The sequence below is a fragment of the Astatotilapia calliptera genome, chromosome 12 (genome assembly GCF_900246225.1).
Source record: "Astatotilapia calliptera chromosome 12, fAstCal1.2, whole genome shotgun sequence".
Taxonomy (NCBI): Eukaryota; Metazoa; Chordata; class Actinopteri; order Cichliformes; family Cichlidae; genus Astatotilapia; species Astatotilapia calliptera.
This window is the reverse complement of record NC_039313.1, coordinates 10,043,444-10,064,767: the sequence shown is the minus strand read 5'-3', so window position 1 is coordinate 10,064,767 and position 21,324 is coordinate 10,043,444. Positions and strand designations below refer to the sequence as shown.

The 21,324-nt window shown below is 39.0% G+C and overlaps 1 protein-coding gene across 1 annotated transcript; it reads left to right on the top strand.

Annotated features, from left to right (window-relative positions):
- Positions 1–1,074: 1,074 nt before the first annotated feature.
- ndufs4 (NADH:ubiquinone oxidoreductase subunit S4) lies at positions 1,075–19,448 on the top strand. The gene is made up of 5 exons (XM_026187551.1): positions 1,075–1,215; positions 3,798–3,876; positions 17,482–17,654; positions 17,763–17,836; positions 19,255–19,448. Exons 1-5 carry the CDS (start codon positions 1,133–1,135, stop codon positions 19,356–19,358), a joined length of 513 nt encoding a protein of 170 aa, XP_026043336.1. The 5' UTR covers positions 1,075–1,132; the 3' UTR covers positions 19,359–19,448.
- Positions 19,449–21,324: the final 1,876 nt, after the last annotated feature.

Sequence of the window (21,324 nt, the reverse complement as noted above, 5' to 3'; positions counted from 1 at the left end):
ACATTAGAGGTAAGTTTGGGCAATACTTGATTACTTTGGAAACAATGTGCCATTAACATTTGTGAGCTGTCTTCTTGCCAATGTACTCCGTACTGCTCTCACAGAGCTACACTAGGACTAACATACTGCAATACTCTACACTATATCTGACTTCTTCACTTTGTTTCTTTTTATTTGTTTTTTTTTTCTCCTCAGAATGCATTTTTTTGTTTTCAAACATCACAAGAGAAATACAAAATTCTGTTATGAATATATAGTTTTGTATTTTTTATGTAAATGTCATATGTACATACAAAGTTTGATGGTATTTGTACAGATATGAAGAGTGAATCAATAAAAGTTTTTTTTCCTTATAATTTTATCTGACTCTGGTGGATTATTTATTAGACATATGTCTAAATCTATCATAGCTTCAATGCAAGCGTTTACTTTAAAGAATAAAAGACTGGACATCAATCAGATCAAATTAAACCATACCTTTTATAGGCTTAGTCTATTTTGATGGCCATCACTTCACATCATTGTCATGAGATATTTTATTCATTTGGACTGGCTAAAACTTGAGCTATAAACAATTTCTAAACTTAAAAAGGATTTGCTAAAAATGTATATTCATACATATCAGTAAAACTACATATACCTTTACCCAGGGGATTTTATCTGCATTTCCTGTTACTGAATGTTCCAAAAACTACGTTGTGAATATACAAATGAATTTACATGGTGTACTACACAATATTGATATTGTGCAATACACAATGTAAAGTATATACATGTATTAAACATATGTTTTAAGAAACAAATTGCTCCGTTTTTTAAGCTGTCATCAGACAAAGCATAAGAAAACGGGCAGAAAAAAGACAAACATATAAACTTCAGTGAGTAGACATGAAGCACAAGCAAATTGAAATTCTTCTCAGCGTGCGGGGTTTCCTTCTATTTACACCAAAATAATTGTTCTTTGTTATATAAGAGAGCACTGGCGTAAGTAGATGTCTGGGCGTCCCTTGGTGTGCTATGTGACACATCCAAAAATTCGGTTGGCAAAGTCCTTCATGTACCAGCTGTCTCCGCCACCCGCGCGTACTGTTTGTTCCTTTGCGGTTACCGTACGTCATCGTTGACAACAATCATGGCGTCCTCAATGTCACTTCTCGGATTGGGACGTTTGTCTGCTTTTAATGCAGCTTCTAAAATGTTCTTGAATCCTATCAGGTAATTTCATATTAATTGTTTATCAGGTTTCTGTTCGCACTTGATACTCTGAGCTGAGTTTGTTTGAATTATTTAACTCCCAAGTCGACTACAGCACAGAAGCCGTGTGTCTGTTAGCTTGTCAGCGGCAGAGCACTTTAATGAAGATTTTTCTTTTTCTCTTTTCAAAATAGAGGTTTCGCACCTAACGTGGAAGACTTTATACACTAAACAACGTCAGCGCCTGCACGCTTTTATCTTGTAGTACACTGGGCTTGTAGATAATGTCATTGTCCTTACAGCACTTGCTTGCCCAGCTAATTGGCTAATGCTAGGGCGAGCTAGAAATCAGTTTAAAAGCTAACACAATTAAATGATGCTCACTGGTCTGCACAGCACGTGCTACATACCAGACCGAGACAACTTTATTAAATAAGTGACTCAGCCGACAGCTAACCTTACAATCAGCTGTAGGGAGCCTGGAAGCTAACAATTAGCATGAAAGTAATTCACTGCTATTGATAGAATACAGTGCTTCTCTCGCAGTAACAAATCTGCAAGTTATAGTTTGAGGTATTCATGTAGCCACCAGACCCCAACGATACTAACACCAAGAAAAGTTACCTGTGTTTGTGGAAGGATTTTAAACAAACTGACCCCCGTGCTGCTCCACTATGTGTTTTTTGCCACTTTTTACCACACAGTTATTTGCCACAGTTAGTGGGTTTTGTGACACTTTAAAAGAGTACCTCCATATCATAAATACTTAAATACAACAATATTTTCCGCATTCATATTTCCGGTTAGTAAGGACAGTTAAATGCGATGGTCGCTAATTGATGGCTTGCCTGGCAGTCATCGGCATTTCTTTTTAATCATTTCCTACAAGTCTTCCTCTAAAATCTTGAATGAGAAAGAGAGGAGGCTGAGCTGGAAGTGGCAGTTGAAGATGTTGACGATCTTTAAATTAAATCCCCCTTTAGCTGAAAGAAGAAGAATATAGACTTTCAGTTGTTCATCACTTTTTTTTTTTAACATTTAGTCAGAGCAGAATTGATGTTGCACAACTGATTAAAAATTCACCATTGTCATTGATAAATGCCATTGGATTTTTCCATCATCAGAAATGATTCTGTAAGCTGTTACAACAGTTGACAGTTGTATTCACAGTTACTGTCTCCTTTGGGAGTTTTTAAAGAGAGAAATAATACGATGCATGCTTTTACAACTTTTATTATTCACACAATGGCATTATGTGCAGTGCATTAGCTGAGGTTATTAATAGATACCAGATTAGAATATGTAGTGTAACCATGTTGAAAATGAAATAAGACATTTATTTTGTTTTATAGAGTCTGGAAAGATGGAGATAATAAGAAATCATTGACTTGCACAGTATTTTCTTGGCAAAATCTGAAGTAATCTAAAAGTCAGATGAGTGATTGGATAAATCACAGTATTTCCTCAGCCATGTTGATGAGGAAGCATCCTATTACCCCAAGAAACTGACAGGGATAACAGTTAAATGAAAGCCAAAGGGCGAAAAGGAAAAAGCAAATGTATACCCAGTCATCTATGCTGTGTTTTTCAGTCATTGATGGGTTTTGCTACTTTTGTCTCCCCTGCTCTCAGGTTCACCTTGATTGTGTGGTTTGTTGTTGTTTTTTTGTTTTGTTTGTTTGTTTGTTGTTGTTGTTTAAATGTGTGATTTCTGTGTGTGGTTTTACACACAGAGCTGAGCTCACAGTTAAACAGATTCAGAGGTGAAGTGGGTGGATGAGGTAAAAAAAAAAAAAAAAAAAAAAAAGAAAGGGAAAAAACTGCCTTTTACCATGCATTAAAAAGTGTTAAATATTTAAAATCTTAAATCTAAAACAATGGGAGAACTACTCTGTTTCATTCTTAAACCAGTTTTGGGTTTTATTTACAGACACATGATATACATTTTTATTTAAATGGTCAGAAATCAAAGGAAAGTGTGCAGATTTTGGTTAAATAAGGTATAAGAATCATTGCTTTATCTGTATGTTGTCATCGCGAATACTCCCATGTGTAGTTACTCCCCAAAGCTCCTTCAATGCCAGGAAAAATGCAGAGTAGGACTTTATTCATGTGATTAAGCTGTGCAATGATTATACCTGAAACTATATTCGTCTTTTCTTTTTTAAAAATCAGTTTTTATTGAAAAAATCAGACCTGAGACTGTAGTGAAATCTTAACATTCATTTGAAATAAATACAAAATTATGAATATATGGAACGTGCCATTCTGTGATGGCACGTTGCCGTTTTGTGATGGGGCACGGCTGCACTTTGACAAAGAGCCTCACAGTCCTCGCCTGACAGTTGACTACAGCCAACATTAAGCACGTCCTGTCATTAGGATGAGAGCGAGAGTCTGCCAGAGATTCACTAGACAGAACTAATAAGTGGCGGGGGGGATTCCCTCCTTGTCGCTTCCTTTTCACTGTACCCCCATCCCACCGCCTCCTCCAAGATCGTCAGCATTTCCAGAGCTTAACTTGTTTGTGTAATTTCTTTGTCACTTGTGTACTTTTGGTGCTTTGTGCTTAGCTTGTAATCACAATTAAATTTTTTTCCCAGGTCTACAAGCACATCAACACTGAGACTGGCAGAGAAACCAGGACAAGATACACAGCTTATTACAGTTGATGAGAAATTGGTAAGAATTCATCCCTGCTCAATCTGAGTTGTACATCGGTGTTTATCTGATCTTCTGTCTTCCAATTATTCTGCTGGGGGAAAAAAACTGTTAAAAAATTTTGTCATCTGCTGCCAAACTGAACTTGTCCTAGACAGTAGGCTTTTGTAACAATATGACAGTGATGACGAATATCATCATTTGTAGTTCAGTTCACAGCTCTGATTATTCCTATCCTCACAGTCCTTCTAGGTTTAAATGCCAGTTCATGAAAGAAGTGGCTACAACTATTTGAATGGCTGAGGAAATTGAATTTTTTCTAACAGGAGAAGTGGAGTAATATTCACGCACTGTAATGCAGTTATCTTCACTCAGTCCATTTACAATGTATAGTTTTGGGGGGGTTTTACATTATGAATGCCCCAATGATATAAATGTGGATACAGTAAATCATAAAAATATCTCACAGAATAGTGCAAAATTATTTTGTTAATGATAACAAAAACTATAGTCTCTGGTGCTTTCAAATACTCAGTCAAAAAATGGGGGCACTATAGTAAAGTATTGCCATACCATGTGCAGTATGTGTTTTATATCAGCTTCCCTGCCAGTACCTCCCTGCTTGAACATTTGCCTGGGTCAGTAGTGACTGATTACTGTGATCATTAACAGTAACACGTGATTTCTTTTGCTCTTTCTGAAGTTTCACAGATTCATCAGTTGTTTGAGGGCTCTTTGTTTGGCATCAGCAGTTATCAGATGCTTTGCATAATAGTTTTATTGCCTGTCGTGACAGAAATATTTCATAATGCTTGGTTTGTGCTACTCTTTCAATGTAAATTTAGACCAGACAGGCCCGAGTCAGCCTGTTTTGTTGGTAGCATATGCCCAACAAAATGATTTTGTCTAGACTTGTCGACTTCATCTACTCTGCCTTCATTCAGTAAAGTACGCAGCTGCATTAGGATAGCTCCTAATGCAGCTGGGTGATAACAGAATTTTCTAAATCGATGCAGCAGAACGGTAAATGTTGTTTTCTGTGTCATACATTGACCTGCAAAGTAGGCAGTGTTATGTGCCTGTAGTGCCCAATGCTGGGCAATGTTTGGCAATGTTTTGCTGAAGTCGCTGCAAACAGTTTATCAGGACTTTTCACAGCGCTTTCTGTAACCACAAAAAGCTTCATGGAGTGGTATTATCCAAATTAGAATTTGATGTTTACACATGCACACACGAAACCAGGTTACAAGTGAGGGAAGTAATGTGTAGAAACAGTTTAGCAGCACATCTGTCTTGCAACCTCTTTGAATTTGGATTGTTAGTCAGGCAAATTAAGAAAATTCATCAGGGTTAGCTTGGGCAAATGGTGAAGTAGGGCTGCTCGATTATGGCAAAAATGATAATCACGATTATTTTCACTGAAATTGAGATCTTGATTATTTGACGATATTTATTTAACAATAACAATGTATTGAATAATGACTTTAAAGATTGTCAAAAAATAATATAAAATAGTGTGCAAATACTGATAACAGTGCAAATGTTTGCAATATAAAAAATAAATGAAAAATGAGTTCTGACTCCGCGAACCCATAATGTTTCCACACCACCGAAGTTTTTTTTTACCTCTCTTTTCAACCAACGGCAGTCACTCTCCTCTCCAAATAACTTCTGCTTAGCTTTCCGAACTTCCCTCAGGTCCTCTTAATCAGCGGTCCCCAACCCCCAGGCCTCGGACCGGTACCGGTCCATGAGTCGTTTGGTATGAGAGAGTTGAGGCTCAGGTGTGAAATGTACAGTTTTCAGGGTTTTTATCGGTTTTCAGCATTATTTTGTTATCGTATTTATCGTTTACTCGGTTTTCCTTGGTCTTTTCACGTAGTTTTATTTTGTTGTATTTATCCGCGACACCTTAAAGGCCGGTCCGTGAAAATATTGTCGGGCATAAACCGGCCCGTGGCGCAAAAAAGGTTGGAGACCGCTGCTCTTAATTGTTGTTACACGTGTTCGAAATGCAGAGAGGTGCGCTCGATTTGCCACACGGAGCAGCGCGAGAGTAAAGCACGAGGGAGGGGCTAATAATCGGCTCAGTCATTTTTAATGATCGTTGAAAGCCCAGATCGTAATCGTGATTAAAATTCGATTAATTAAGCAGCCCTATGGTGAAGTCTGTTTTGGTTTTTTGGGTTTTTTTTGTAGTTTTTAAGAGCAATCAAAATGGATTTCTGGGTCCACAAATACACAAGGGCAAGAAAATGTCATCTGACATTTAGGATTTTTCAAATCTCTTATCATTTCTGTCTACAGTTTCTGGCCTAGTTTCTGACTTGCGTAACCTCTATGAAAGCAATTTCAGAAAGCAACTTTCAATGTGATTACTTAAAGATGCTGAAAGATTAAATCCCTATGAAGCCCTGTTCTTCTTTTTTCTTCTTTTACATGGTGTCTATGACTGGTCTGTTTTGGGTGAATACTGTTGCTCCAAAAGAACTGTTCCTTTTAAATCAAGCCCCAGTCAGAGAGAAGCTAGTTGACCAGGCAACGGTTACTTTACTGAATTACTTTTTCTAGGATGTGGTATAGCTCTGTTTCGCTTTAATCTTTTTTTGTTTTAGCATTAAGTGCTGAACTATAGTCTAAACAGTGATAACCAAGCATTTGAAGTGGTTAACAACGCACCAACTGTACAAAACAAAGACTGATCTTTGACATTACTGCTTTGTCATAGAAAGTTGAATTAGAAGGTTACGGAGAAAGAGTGAGTTTGGGGAGAATGTGGGAGTCTGTTGTGGACTTGTTTTGGGGCGGGGGAGCAGTATGGGCAGCGTCAGTGTGCTTTTGTCCCAGACCAAAGCTGGCCATACTGGCAGACAAACCTTTGGCTGGGCGGAGTGTCTGTCTCTGTCCTCTCAGTAGGGGCCACAGAGAGGCACAGCAGAGGAGAGGAAAAAAAGGGCCTCTAAAAAATGTGTGTGTGTGTGTTGGGGGGGGTGAAAGAAAAGAAACTAGCATGGAAAAAAGTTTGTGAGACACCCTGAGACTCACGAAAAAGACAGTGGCCACTTCAGTGTTGTTGGCCACAGAGGTTCCTTTGTAGCATGCTGTTACTGGCGACGAGGGGAAGTACTCTAATGTTCACCCAGACAGGCCGAAAAGAGAGGCCCTCAGCTGTTTACAGTACAGTGGCCTCCGTCTCACGTGGTAGAGGGCATTGAGAGCACTCTCCCTTTTGGGCATTCAGCATATGTCAGCACGCTAGTCATTCATCAGGCTGTCAATAAGTGTGAATTGCTTTCTGGTTTGACCAATCAAAGAAAGATCTCGATCCACTGAGAGGTTATTCAGGGTTTGCACGCCGTCTCTCTCGACCAGCCTGAGGAGAAAGTGGAGTGCTGCTCGTTGTGCAGTGAACATTTCTGAATAACCTCTTTCAGATGATATTGCATTTTGGCCTGGGCAAATGATATTTTGAATTCACTCCAAAAACTCTGCATGAACATTTGTCTGATACTCATTATCTTGTCCTTAGTTCTCGTGTGTCCAGAAAATGCAGACTTTACAAGAACATGGATCTCTACATTGTGTTTGGCCATCTCCATTACAGACGAATTTAGAATCTCCTGCTGGGTCAAAAATCAGGGAAAAGGACATTTAAAGTGATTTGGACTGCAGACAGAAAAAAGTTTTAAGTACTGATTAGTCACAGAAAGTTTTTATACTGACAGGGATAAGTCCAACTGCTTTTCTGAAACTGCCTTTCTAAGTGTCATTCACTAAAATTGCGTGGGTTTTTTTTTTTTTCCAAGTTAAGAGTAATTGTAAAAAAAAAAGTATGACGATCTGCTTCTGTTGTTCATCTTATATGACAATAAGTAAAGTAGCTGGGTTTTAAACTGCTGACCAAGCAGAACAAACAATTTAATAATGCCATGCCTATTACGGTCATTCACATTTTAGACTTGCGAAAACACAAAATCAAAAGATTTATTGAGTATAAAAAAGTGCATTTTTTTTACACTAGATGTATGGGAGGAAAAAAGAATCAAGCAAAGGCATCATCTTGAAACAGTATTTGCATTTTCTTTTTTCTTTCTTTTTTTGCTTGAATAGTAATTGAAAGCTAAATTTGTAATTGAAATAGCATTTTGATATGTTACAGAGCCTTACTTACAGTAAAGTCTTTGCAGAGGAGATGATTTTGATTTTAGGGTTGACTGTAAACTTCTTTAGGTAGGTTTTGTAGGATTTGAGTGTTTTCACCTTTTTCCCCACATTTAAAGCTCTAAGTTTGACTTTTATGAGCAAAATTTCTGGGCCATTGGCTGATTTTCAGAAATGATGCCAAAGAAAAGGACGTGCGTGATGGTCCACCAGTGCCCGTAGCTGTTCCCCGGCGTGCCCATGCCGACCTGCTTTTGTTTGTAATTACTGTTTGATTAAGCATGCTGGGCAGCTCCCAGTGTCCGACTGGCTGGCCAGTGATACACAGCTTTACACGGAATGTCTACAACCGCAGTCAATTAGAGTCAGGCCTTTTTGCTTTACTCTCTGGTCCTTTGCACAAACAACTGTGGTTATAACCATAACAGCTGCTTCAATATGCAATACAATATCTCTCACTAACGCTTGAGTCTTGCAAACAGAACGTTTACTTCTCTTTCAGCTGTGGCCAAACGCGCTCTCTCTGTCCACATAAAGGCAACACCATAATCTTAAAGCGCTTGTGAAGCCTTGTTATAGAGTTCTCTAAAGGCACTAGGGTTTTATTAGCCAGAGAAGGACAGTTATTAGACCGTGGGGAATTGAGTGAAAAGGCGGAATGACGACGGCAAGAGGAGAGTGTAGGTATGTTCACTCGATGCTTGGCATGTTTACGTTTGATAAGTTTTTGGGTTTCTTTATTTCTTTATATAATTTAGAGAACAGCATTTGCTTGGCAAGATGTGACATCACATCTGGCTAAAAGATGTGGGGTTCTATTGCGGTAAGATAGATGAGTCTAAAAGCCTGTTGTCGGTTGTTTTTAAAGACAGAAATTGAAATCAGATTGAACGATCTTGTAGTTGAAACATTAGAATTTATTTTCACTGTCGGACTCCCTGATACAAAATAATTGTTTTGCAAGTGTCAAAATCCCTTCAATCACCACCATAATCCCCCCCCCCCCCCCCCCCCCCCCCACACACACACACACACACACACACACACACACACACTTGGGAAATGGGGGAGAAACAAAAAACTAAAACCCACAAAAACTGCCATTCTAGCTATGAGGACATTGAGCACCACCACTTTAAGTCTGCAGTACAGGCGTGAATATCCTCTGTCGAGCCTCAGAGACAGAGTGACCTACAGTGGAGCAGACCACATTCACCACCCCATCAACCCGCTTTTCCCTCCCTTCCCTCCTCTTCCAGCCTTCCTCCTTCCTTTGCACATAGACAATTTAAGTATCTGTTTTGTCTGCTTGCCCTCTTACATGGCGCAGTTGTACGAAAAAAAATCTCTGCTCAAGTTTGAAGTAGTGGCTGAGAGGATGTTGGTCTTTGATGAATGGCAGACAAGAGGTTTTATTATGTATCATCAACTAAATAGTATTTCATTCATTAGCACTCTCTTCCATAGACTAACTCTCTGAAGAGGACTCCTCAGCTGGGGAGTTTTAGGAAGTGTCCAACTGCTAAGTGTTGTGTTTGCAGATTGGATGAAAAAGGATTGCTACTTCTGTTTGACAACACTTCAATTTATTCATTACTTGTATGATGCTTAAATAGTGTTGCTCTGTCTTATAGCTTTAAGTAATTGTTTTTCCTCACAAACTTGTACTCCACTAAGATTTTGAAACTTAAAAAGATACTCACAACTCACAGTAAGATTCAGTTGAAACGGGGCAAGTCTTTGCTTGACGCATTTTCATAGTTTGGGTTTATTTATAAATTGTTTTATTATAAAATGACATTTGAGATGCTCAGACAAACAAGTGTGTCTGCATCCAAAATATTCATAAATGACCCCTCCTCTCTCCTCTCTTTACCAGTATGTGTAATGTGAAATACAAGATGACTTTCATATACCAGCTGCTTCTTGTTCTCCAATGTTGAACCACTCCCACACATGAGCAAGCAGCATAATATTTGTTTCTATTAGAGATGCCCCCAGTGTCCAGTCAGTAATTGGCACACTTTTTCCACTTCAAAGACGTCTGAAGGTGGGAACCGGCCGAGGCTGATGAGTGAGGCTCTTGGTCTGGGTGTGGGCTGGACAGTGGGGCGTTAGGGGCGATGTGTTTGGGCTTTCGGCACATGCTGACTCAACATGATTCAGCTTTGGTGACCTTTTGACCCCTCTGGGTGCCAAGTTATAGATTTGGCATACAGGTATACATCCTATGATGAGCTTATTTGTGTGGTGGCAGCCCTGGTGTCTATAAAAATGTGACGGTGACGCTAGAAATGTTCTGCCAGAGCTAGTCATCCTTTGTTTGCTTGTTTGTCTGTTTGCTTGGTTACTGTACTAACTGGAAAACACACTGTGTACTTCAGCTGAGAACTGGAAACCTTAACAAGTCTAAAAAAACAGCACGCCAGTAGTAATGTTTAGGTAATGTGAGCAGGGCTGTTTAGGGAAACAGACATTAACCAGTTAACCACAACATTAAGACCAGGACAGGTGAAGTGAATAACAGCGATTATCTCATTGCACTGCAATGTTCTGCTGGGGAAACTTTGGTCCTGGCATTCTTGTGGTTCCATCCTAGATGCATTAAACATGACAAAAAGCCCAAAGTGCTGACCTGTTCTCCAAACTTCCCAAACTTGCCGGTACGGTTGAGGAGCCACAGGGTAGTGACCAGAGAGCACAGAGTGTAAAAGCTCAACACCATCAAACTTGATCATTTGATACCAGCAGCTCCACGTTATTGTTGGCAGTTAGAAATTTTGGAAACGCTGAGTATGTTGAATGCTCATTTATGGATGATTCATAGGTCAGTGTCCAATGTTAACAAAGACCTGACTGAAATTGATTGAAAAAGGAACCAATCTCTAAAGGAAAACTTATAAAGACTTCAGAAAGTCTGGACAACTTTTGCTCAGGATTACTTTGAAAAATGACTCCTTGGAAGATAAAATTGAAAGAAGAGTGCTGTATATGCCAGCAGAAGAGTGCCAGATAATGTTTATATATGAGCTGAACAGGTAAAAAAGTATCATGGCTCATGCAAAACAACCCAGCTACAACTGCAGCCTTGTGGGGGTCACGTAAGGCCATATATGCTACTGGCCTTATTGTACTCTGGCTGAAACCCTGAAATCAATCATCTGTATCCACCCTGTTCTCCACGTTTTCTCACCTATCTGGTTTATTGGAGAGCTGATCATTCTCATAACTGATAACCAAGTCGTCCTGGATCATTGTAAGAACAGATGTGGCATTCCTTTATTTTATGTTTAAATAAATATTTTTTTAGTACCCAGTGGGAGTATCCAGTGATTAAGTGAAAAGACAGGGGCAATTAGTTCACTGAGTGATTAAACAGAAGGTCTTTATATGCACCTGTTTTTAATTCTTTGCCAAACCTGGGTACTCTGCAGCATAAAGAGCTAGTCTGTGTTCCAAGCAGTAGATATTTTCATCAAAATGGAATTAGATGAATAAAATCATAAAATTTATAATTTATATTGCTTTACTTGGACATTTTCTCAAACATTCTTCACAAACTGATTTCAATATTCTTTCTTTTCTTTTCTTTTTTTCTTTTTTTAAAATCTTTTTGGCAACCACTTTTTAGGGTAAAATACATTTGATCTCTTTCATTACCTTTTCAGAAATGCAATGTATACCACAAAAATCCTTAAACCTTTATTGTGTTTGGATTAGATCTGCAGATAATATCAGGAATAATATGAAAAACACATTTTATATCACAGAGCAGGCAAAGGTGGGTTTTATATCCCTTTGTATAAACTGTGGGAAATGAACTGCAGGAAATGTAGACATTCACCTGCAAATCATCTGAAGCTGACAAGATCGGTTAAACAATATGGGAAGAGTGGAGGCTGGAAGAACACTTGGAGAAACAGACATCCACACCCGGCATCTTGACTTCTTCAGCAATTAAAATAGGCTGTAGTCTTTGTCTTCATTGGCGACTGGTTTCTATATTTGGAAAAATAACTGAGTCTGATTGAAGATGGCTTTGAGAATAGAGCTGTCATCTCAGCGTGCCAGGTTTAAAGACTTTGATGCAGTTATACCAGTCGTTGCAAGTCAGTTTACGCAAAGAAACATCTTTGACTGGTGTACAAGCTTCTTGAATATAGATATTTAATGCATAAACACACATCCCTGTATATTAGTTTTGAAGGTGAACTCTGTATTTCTTGAAGCTAAAATAAAAGAACTAACACCATAATAATTCTCCAAAGTTTTTACGTACTGCTTCTATAAATTATTCACTACTATGCAGGCTGCTGATATATGATAAACCTTCAAACTCAAGTATCTGTTGTCCAAACTGGACTTCCAGGTGCACATTTGGTTCTGGTTCATCTCCTTCAAACATGAACTGATCATCAATGACCAAAGAAGGAGATGAAAATAAATGGAAATTAGACCAGTAGATTCCTTTGTCAGGAAGATAGACATTGCAAGTCTTTGTATTTAAAATATTCAATATTTTGGACCCGAATGAGTAAAGAATCAGGTTTGAGGTTGTTTGAAGGAGTGCTTTTCATATTTTGGGTCAAAGTTGTTCTTCTATCTGCATTTCCTTCTGAGCAACAGCTGTCTGCTCCCCACAGTGTGTGAGTGCTGGGAGAGCCACAAATACAAATGTGTGTTCATCTATATTTGTGAGCATTTTGATTGATAGTTATTCATTCCCAAGTCTCACACATCTTAAATGTCAACCATCACAACTAATGGCCAAACCTGTACCCTAACCTAAACCTAGTTGTGACTTTAACCCGAAAGCCAAGACTTCACCCTCAAACAGGCCTTTAAAAGGAGGTGGGCCAGCCAGAAATGTTGTCACTTTGATCTAAAACTCAAACTGATTTCCACAAAGACAGATGGACATTTATTTATGTGTTATGTTTGGTTTCCTGTGATATATGACTTCATTCTCTCATGTTGTTTGGATGAGCAGTTCCCAAGACTTAACAGACAGGCACGTACACATTTAGCGAATGTAAAGATGGCCTCGTTTCAAGAAATGAATGATTGCCTGCATGTGTTAGAGTGGACATCAGTAAAGTGGAGCTACATAAATAACCTGGGTTATACTTTATTTGAATGGATGCTGCACTAATTAATAAAAACAGTACATTTCACAAATGTTTAATTTGGAGGTATTTGGGCATCCAGCTTCCCTCTATAAAACTATTCTTTATCATTTTCTTTCTTTGGTATCTCACCGCTTCCTACAGTTTTTCCACCAGACTTAAGCAGACTGAGATTTCTGTCTTGTTTACACCAAAAATTTCCATCCCAGTTCTCTGTTGGAGAATTAGGGGTACTAGCTTTCAGCATTCTGGTGGGCCCAGTGGCCCCACAGCGACAAGCCCCTGTGCTCTTTATTTGGCACGTAGCCTGGAGGTGTCAGAAATATCGACACGCTTTCACGTGACGGAGATTTTGCCAGCCATTACCCCCCCTCTTTGTTAAGCCCTGCATTCTGTCTGCCCAGCCAGGTATTGTAGGGTCCCGTTAAGGCCCTGTGAATAGTGTCAAACTTGATAGTTCTCATTTCGCTTCCTGTACATGGCAGAAGAAAAAGTGCCCACCGTGTGGGTTTTCCTTTTGTGACGGTCCTCTCTAGTCTTCCTGGGAACACACTGCATTCCAGCCACAATCGTTCCTTTTGTGAATCTGGGTATTGTGGGTGAGCTTGTTATGCCGATAACCCTCCAAGCTTTCAGAGTAATGCATGCAAATATCAGAAGTCTAGACTTGTATTTTTGCAAACAATGCCAAATAAGCAAGCAGAGGTTTTTCAGTGATTTAGAGCGTTTGTTTTGACACATTCTCCCTTTTTGTGCTCATCCACACCCAACCTTAGGTTGCGCTACATCTGGAGAAATTATTGCAACAATTTACCATATATGTCACGTATTTTCACAATAGTTACATGTAAGTATAGTGTGGCCTGCTGATCCCAAGAGTGTTATTTCTAATGTGTCTCATAGAGGGACGTAATGGGTTCAATCGCCTAGAACAGACCAGAAATTCCACGTTTTATAAAACTCTGCAAGTTTTTCTTAATGCTCTCTTTTAGAATAGAGAAACCTTTGGAGCATAGCCTTTTGGAAATAAAAAGTTACAACTTGCAGGCATTTTAAAGCATTTTTGATCACCTGCTGGAAAAAAAAAAAAGGAGAAACCCTTCATCTTATTTTCTTGCTGTTTAACACTGTCTTGTGTGTTATTGTGTCATGAACCATTACCCCCTCTGGGTGAAGAGAACATGTTTTCTTCCTCTTTGTGACAAGAAGGAATTGTTCGGGTTAAGTAGATAGGGCAGCCGGAAATAATTACCAAGCACTTGTGACGGTTTTTTTCCTCCCCCCTTTTGTTCGTCTTTTCCCTTTCATTTTAACGATCTTTTCAATGTTCAGATCTTGTTTATGATTGCATGGCAAAAGATGTTTCACTGAAACAAGCAGTAGTTTAGCAGTTGGACCTGTAATTTACTAGGCTTAAATACCATTGGAAGCTCCTTTGCCAAGAGGAAGACGGGCTTTTGTGTGGAGCTCATGCAAAATGACCCCTTTCTACAAATCAACTGGCAGATGACAGACAATGATGAAAATTTGATTCTTTGAAGTTGTAATGGCCATTGAAATGTGTAAAATTCTTGTATTGAAAGGAAAGCTCCCTGGAAAGCCCTCAGTCTTGGGTGGCTGCTGCCTGCGTGCTGGGAGGTTCATCTGTGTTTTGTCGCCGACTTCCCATTGCTTGTTTGCTAATTCCCTGAAGAATTGGACCAGATCTTTGATAGGAGCTCCAAGGGGCTCCAGTTGCTCAGGAATATGCATTCAGTGCACCCACAGACCCTTCCTCATCCAATTGTCGTGCTGTCCTACTTCATGAAGGTCTGCAACTAATTGAGGATTAGGAATTAATTTCAGAGATGGCCATTATATTTGTTTTATATTTTACATTTTTTTGTTCTCTAACTTCACGATTGACCTTTTCAAAGTGTGCGTACGCCCAAGAACCAGTACCACTGCAGACAAAGTCCAGACCTACACAGCAACAAGTACATTCATGCACATTTTCTTGGCAATGTATTCATGAAAAAATCAAGCCAAGAGAGATTTGCTATATATACAAGTAATGGTGACTTTTTGTTAATGTCAACATGTGCAAAAAATGTTATTTAAAAAACAAAAAATAAATAGAAAATGCAGAACTACCACAAAAACAAAAACATGGGAAAAAATAGAATAAAACTCCATCCTGTCACAGTTGTAGGAGTACACCTTGATTTCTATTATTCAGAGTAATTAAAAATAAAATTTGAACTATTTAAGGCTCTAATATATACTCTTTACACACATTAAACAACTGTTTGTTGTGGTATTGGTGTAAAAGAGAACGATAGTAAAGGTAATGAAGGCAAATTAATTCGTTATTAATAAAAAAGCATTAAAAATAGTTATTTTGTTTCTATTTTTCTTTTACATGTGAAATACTTGTTTTTAAATCTCTTTTCAAATTAACAATATATGTGATGTAATCACAAATTTTGTTACTATTTAGCATTGAAATGGTACACATGTATATTTGACTTAGTAACATATCCAAACCAATGCAGACAGGTTAAAGCTGAGGAAAGATTCAGGGATAGTTATTCACACCTGTGCTGCCAGTAACAACCCAAACTTTAGCTTGTTTTATGGCACCTATAAAACAAAGTTAAAAAAAAAAAGTATTCAATTCTCAGACTTTTTTGTGTTTTATTGTTCTTTGACATCAAAGATGTACTGAACCCCCTTTTTCCACCTTAATATTTTACAGTGGGAATAAATCTAAGAGATTGATGTGAAGTACAAAAATATAAAACATGAAACATTTGATTACATAAGTAACTTTTATGGCCATCAAACATTTTCCTGACCTCTGTTCTCCTGACATTGAGCTCTTAAAACATGTTGCTAAAGTTGTATTTTTTTTATATCTGCAGGCTGACATCAAGTGTTTTCTTTGAGAAAAGCTTACGTTTCGCATGAACTCCTAATGTTCGCAAGGAGAGAAGAAGTCATGAATAATCTAATCAAAGTAGAACACTTCATGTGGACTGCTGGCAACCAAAAACATGTTGTTGGGTTTTGGGTTGGTTGTTTTTTTTTTTTTTTTTAATAAATGGAAATTATTTATTAATTTCTTGTAAATCTGTAATTGCCAGAGTTTTCAGTCTTAGTCACACAGGCCTAGAGCTCAGTTGGCGACTGCTGGGCAGCAACTGGTAAATAGAGAAAATGTGCATTCCCCAACTGGTTATGAGTCACTGTGAAATCAATTGTTAAAGCCAAAGTCATGAAGGCCTAGAGGCTGGCCATTGACCGAGTGGGATCCAATCGGTGAAATTGTTTGTGAAGCGGTACATGTGATGCACAGATATCTTCCCATTTGCTAAGGTGAAGATTGAAGGGGCTGCAATCTTCACAAAGTAAAAGTTTGACCCTTTAAAACATGGCAGCTGTCCATCTCTCTGTAGCTTTTCATTTACTCTGTGCAACTTGTCTGCTGGAAGTTTCACAGTCTGTCATCTTCTTAAAAAATCAGGCTCTGGTTGTTAAAAGGCACAACTTCTAATATGAAGATGAACGTTTTGCATTTCCAGTTTGGAAAGTTGTAAGTCAGCATTTGGAATATGCAGAACACCATCAGTAACCAGTGTGATTACTACTATTGTGTAGTAATTGTAATTAATTGAATCCCAAGAGAAAGTATTTCATTGCATAGCTTAAACTGTCACACAGTTGCCAGTTAACAGTGAAACATCACAGTTCTCCAAAAGTTGATTCTGTTCATCTGGACGTAACGTTTTGTGGAAGAAACGTTTCGTCACTCATCCAAGTGACTTCTTCAGTCTCAGCTGCCTGCAGGTTTATAAACAGTACATTTGCATAATGACTGAAACTAGCACCACTGAAGGAACAATGGGCTGGGAGTGAGTGACAAAACGTTTCTCCCACAAAACACTGGGAGAACAGAATCAACTTTTGGAGGTTTACTTACCTGGATGATTGAGCATGCATCAAAACATCACAGCTGATAATCAAGAGGAAGACCTGGCTAACCAACAGGATTTGCAGCACATTTGTGTTCAGTCATCTCACATCTCCACCAACCAAAGGCTGTAAACCACGCTTCTGTTGGGAGGGAGTTGTTACACAAGCATACGTGAAAAGGAGCATTTGAGGGGTTGTTTTCACATTGTTTATTACAAGTGACTTGCAGAACACAAGTAGTAATTGGTGCGTGACATCAGTTGTAATGCTGGATAGTCATGAGGTCAAATGAGGCCACACTTTAGAAATTAGAAGCACTCTCCTAGTTTAGATTTTTATCCTGGTGTTTTGTTAGTTTATTGTGTTTAATTTCTGTGTCCTTTAGGACATCACCACTCTGACAGGAGTCCCAGAGGAGCACATCAAAACTCGTAAGGTTCACATCTTTGTGCCAGCCAGGACAGCCATGCAGTCCGGCGTGAACACCACCAAAAAGTGGAAGATGGATTTTGATACTAGAGAGCGCTGGGAGAACCCACTGATGGGCTGGTCCTCAACGTGAGAACCTTCCACCTCCTGATTCCTACAGCACATAAACTGACATTATAGAACCTCTGCACACAGTTGTTGAATTTTGGATTCTAATGCCTTGTGTTTCTATTTTAGAGCTGATCCCTTGTCCAATATGGTGCTGTCATTCTCCTCCAAGGAAGATGCCATTGCTTTTGCAGAGAAAAATGGTAAAGAATTTTTCAGCCTTTGGTTAAACAATATATCTGTTTCATCATTTTAAAAGTGACAAAACACTGTAACAAAGAAGTAGAGAAATAAGTCTCACCACTCAGTAGTCCTCTACAAACAGGCACATCGATTTTATGATACATACAATCTCCATGTATTGACTCACCAACCACGTAAATAGTTTTTATCTGGATTTTGTCATTTGTTTCTGGCTGCAAGACAAATAACTCTCAGCAGTGAAGTGAGCAGACTGTTGGACAGGCAGTGGTTCATTGTTAGATACTGCTGGTGGTGTTTAGAGTTGTGTTGTCAGTAGTTTTGTGGCATTAACCCCATGTATGATGTATCTGGACTTAAAATGGATCAGTGTACACACTCATTTCTTCTGGTCTGAATCAGTTGAGTTTGTATGCTTTTAGCCTTTTCTTGTGATTTTTAGGGTTCTTTTCACATAAAAACCCCCACAAAATTAACCAAAATGCTAAGAATGCGAGTGGAAACTTAACAGAGATTTTACATTGATTTTATGGCTAGTTGCTACAGTTTTGTAATCTGCATGTTTCTGGTATTTCTGACCCAGAAAGCAAAGCATACCTGGGCTATGGGAAGGCTGTTTGGGTTGGATCCAGGGTTGTTCACGTTCTCACCATAAATGAACCACTCTGGAGTTTGTTTGGAAGTGGACCGAGGCCACCTCCTCTGAAGGGTCTCGGTGCCGTTTACTGCACCTGAGTGCGTTTACTGTGTTTACATCTGCACAAACGAATCGCACGGAAACGAACCAGAGTTTGATTAAACTGTGCAGGTGTCAAAACAACCTCAGCTACTGCATCTAACACAACTGACCATCCAGAGCGGTAACATCATTATTTCCACGGTCATGTTTGCATATTTTAACATATAAATCATTTACAGTATATAGTTATTTATATATCAGGGGATATATAAACTGTGAGGGGAGATGTACCTGTGACCAGATTCTTTCAGGTAACTTTGCTTTTAAAAAAATTAATTTGGTGTTCCCAGTTGACCTTTTTAACCAAAAGTGGTGATGGTGGGGATCCAAGCACCTTTCTTATACCAACTAATAAAAGATCAAAGGAATGCTTTTAATGGGCCAACCAGCTCATTAGACAATCGACTACAGCCCTGTTTTAGTAAAACAAAATGAGGTGGTTTTCTGTGGAGCTCTAATCAAGTTCATTTTTGACTCAGAATTGAACCATCTGGGAAAGTTTGTTGAAACCAAGCAAAGGAAACGGGCTTACTCTGTTTATTGCACCGAAGAGATTAGAGCCGTTCTGACTACACACAGGTCGTTGATGTCTACAAAACACCTCATTGCGGTTGGAGCTCGTCCAAAAGGAACATACGTGACGTTATCAGCCCCATCACTTACTCTGATGTTTTCTTTCAGGTTGGAGCTACGACGTAACAGACAAGAGGACCTCAAAGCCACGGGTGAAATCCTACGGAGCAAACTTCTCCTGGGACAAGAGGACCCGGCGGTCCGCCAAGTAAACTGAAGACGCCCACCTGTTAGGTGGCCTGACCTGCAGCAGACCTGTATGATTCTTGTCAATAAATGCATAATTATATGAGTAAACCAAACATTTGTGTCGTAATCGCTTTTTTTCTTCAAACATTCACCTCATTACCGACTACCTAATGTAGTCCATCCAATTAATGAAGTGTTTGCTCTCCAAGTCGAGCTGTGCAACAGCAAAACAAAGGGGACGGTATTATTACAATCTGAACCTGTTTAAAAACAGGGATAAATACGTCTGTAGGCCAAAAGCAGTGACATTTTTCCTGTGTGAGTGTTTGTTTCCATCCGGTTACCCTGATTGTTTCGATGTTTGGAAAGCTGCACAACTGGAATTTAAATAGGACCTTGCAACATCTGTGCAGCAAAGTCATTTCTTTTACAATCCAAATCCAAAAAAATGTTAACTATCATCACCTTTTTAATGAGGCGTGCAACACTAACTTGGATTTTGATTTCACAAGTTTTGGAACAATAATCCACATAAAATTAGAGCTGGAAAATATTCCACTCATAGTTTAGGTTTGTAAAATATCAAAAATGTTGCCTAATTTCTCTTAATAAAAAAAAAAACAAACAAAACAAAAAACAGCATCTTAGAACCTTGCCAAATATTCATTTAACCGAATGGCAAGTAAAAAGCTACAAATCCTGATGAGTTGAAATCAGAAATAAAAGAAAATAAGACTTGTAATGCTGAAAAATAAGATTTAGATCAGATCTGTTTTACATGAATCACACAAACTCTTCTAGTTTCAATGGCCTTGAAATGCTATTTGCCTGAAAGCCAAATAACACAAGCCAATAAAAGTATGCTGGTCTCACTGTGGAGGTCAATTTCAGAACTTTAGTCATAAATTCCCTAAAATTCCAGCTATTTACACTTGGCAGCGCACTAGTTGCCAGCGCTTGTATTTGCTCTTTGTGTTCAGTAAACAGTGGTGTTACTTTGCGCCGAGTCCCCCAACCTGCGTGACTGCACTGATATTCGCACACCAATCATGGGCGCCTAATTGGTATAGACCTTCATTAATTACCGCACTGCATTGCAAATCTTTCACAGCCTTGTGCTCGCTATTTATTTTGTTCTGTCACTCGGCACATCAAAAGTGCCGATCTGATATGAGCGTAATGGTCCATCTGAAGAGCAGGGCATGAATGACAGCATGTGTTGCTTTTCCCCTTTGAAATCCCCTCAGAGACGCAGCGGGGGAAAACGTTCTTGGCACAACTTTGTACCATAAAAGTTGAAAGCATTCCTACAGTCTTTGCCTATAAGCACAAAAAAATTAGGTGAAATGAGAATGGCAGCACAGTGGCATTGTTCGAGACCATCGCCGCAACGCAAACATCAGCGATGCAACGACTCTCATCAGTAAACGTGAGCTTTCAGGCCTTAGGAGACACAAAATGGTGTTACTCCTTGTAACCTTGTTTCCTAGTTTCTAATTATGCATGAATCTTGCTCTGCTGTCACACTGGTGAATAAAGATGGAAGTCATTATGTTTGTGGTGCTCACAGCATTAAAAATCAGACACAGACTTTGTATGAAAGATGGACTAATTCCCCATGAAGTCACCTTTAAAGCCTCAGTTTTAGCCTCAAGGTCAGAACCATCGTAGGTTTTTTGGAGCCAGAGCGGACCATATTTGGCCAGGAGGGTGGCATGATTGGGAAGCAGCTAATAGCAAACATCTTAAACAGCTTTTAGTGACACTTGTTGTACAAATAAAGAGCATGAATTTCACTCAACAAAACTGGAGCACAGATGTCAACCACAAAGCAAGCCATTGTAAAACTCTTGGACACAACAGATTTAATGCTGCCTGAGCTTTTAGGTTCACAGCGACAGTATATACACTCAATACAGCATTGTGAGTGAGCATATCCCCTTAGCCGCTTGTTAACCCAAATATCTAATCAGATTGCAGAAACTCCTA

Coding starts and splice junctions, on each gene's coding strand:
- ndufs4 (XM_026187551.1), top strand. CDS start 1,133: ATGGCGTCCTCAATGTCACTTCTCGGATTGGGACGTTTGTCTGCTTTT. Junction 3,877..17,481: donor TTACAGTTGATGAGAAATTG/GTAAGAATTCAT, acceptor TGTGTCCTTTAG/GACATCACCACTCTGACAGG. Junction 17,655..17,762: donor CTGATGGGCTGGTCCTCAAC/GTGAGAACCTTC, acceptor TTTCTATTTTAG/AGCTGATCCCTTGTCCAATA.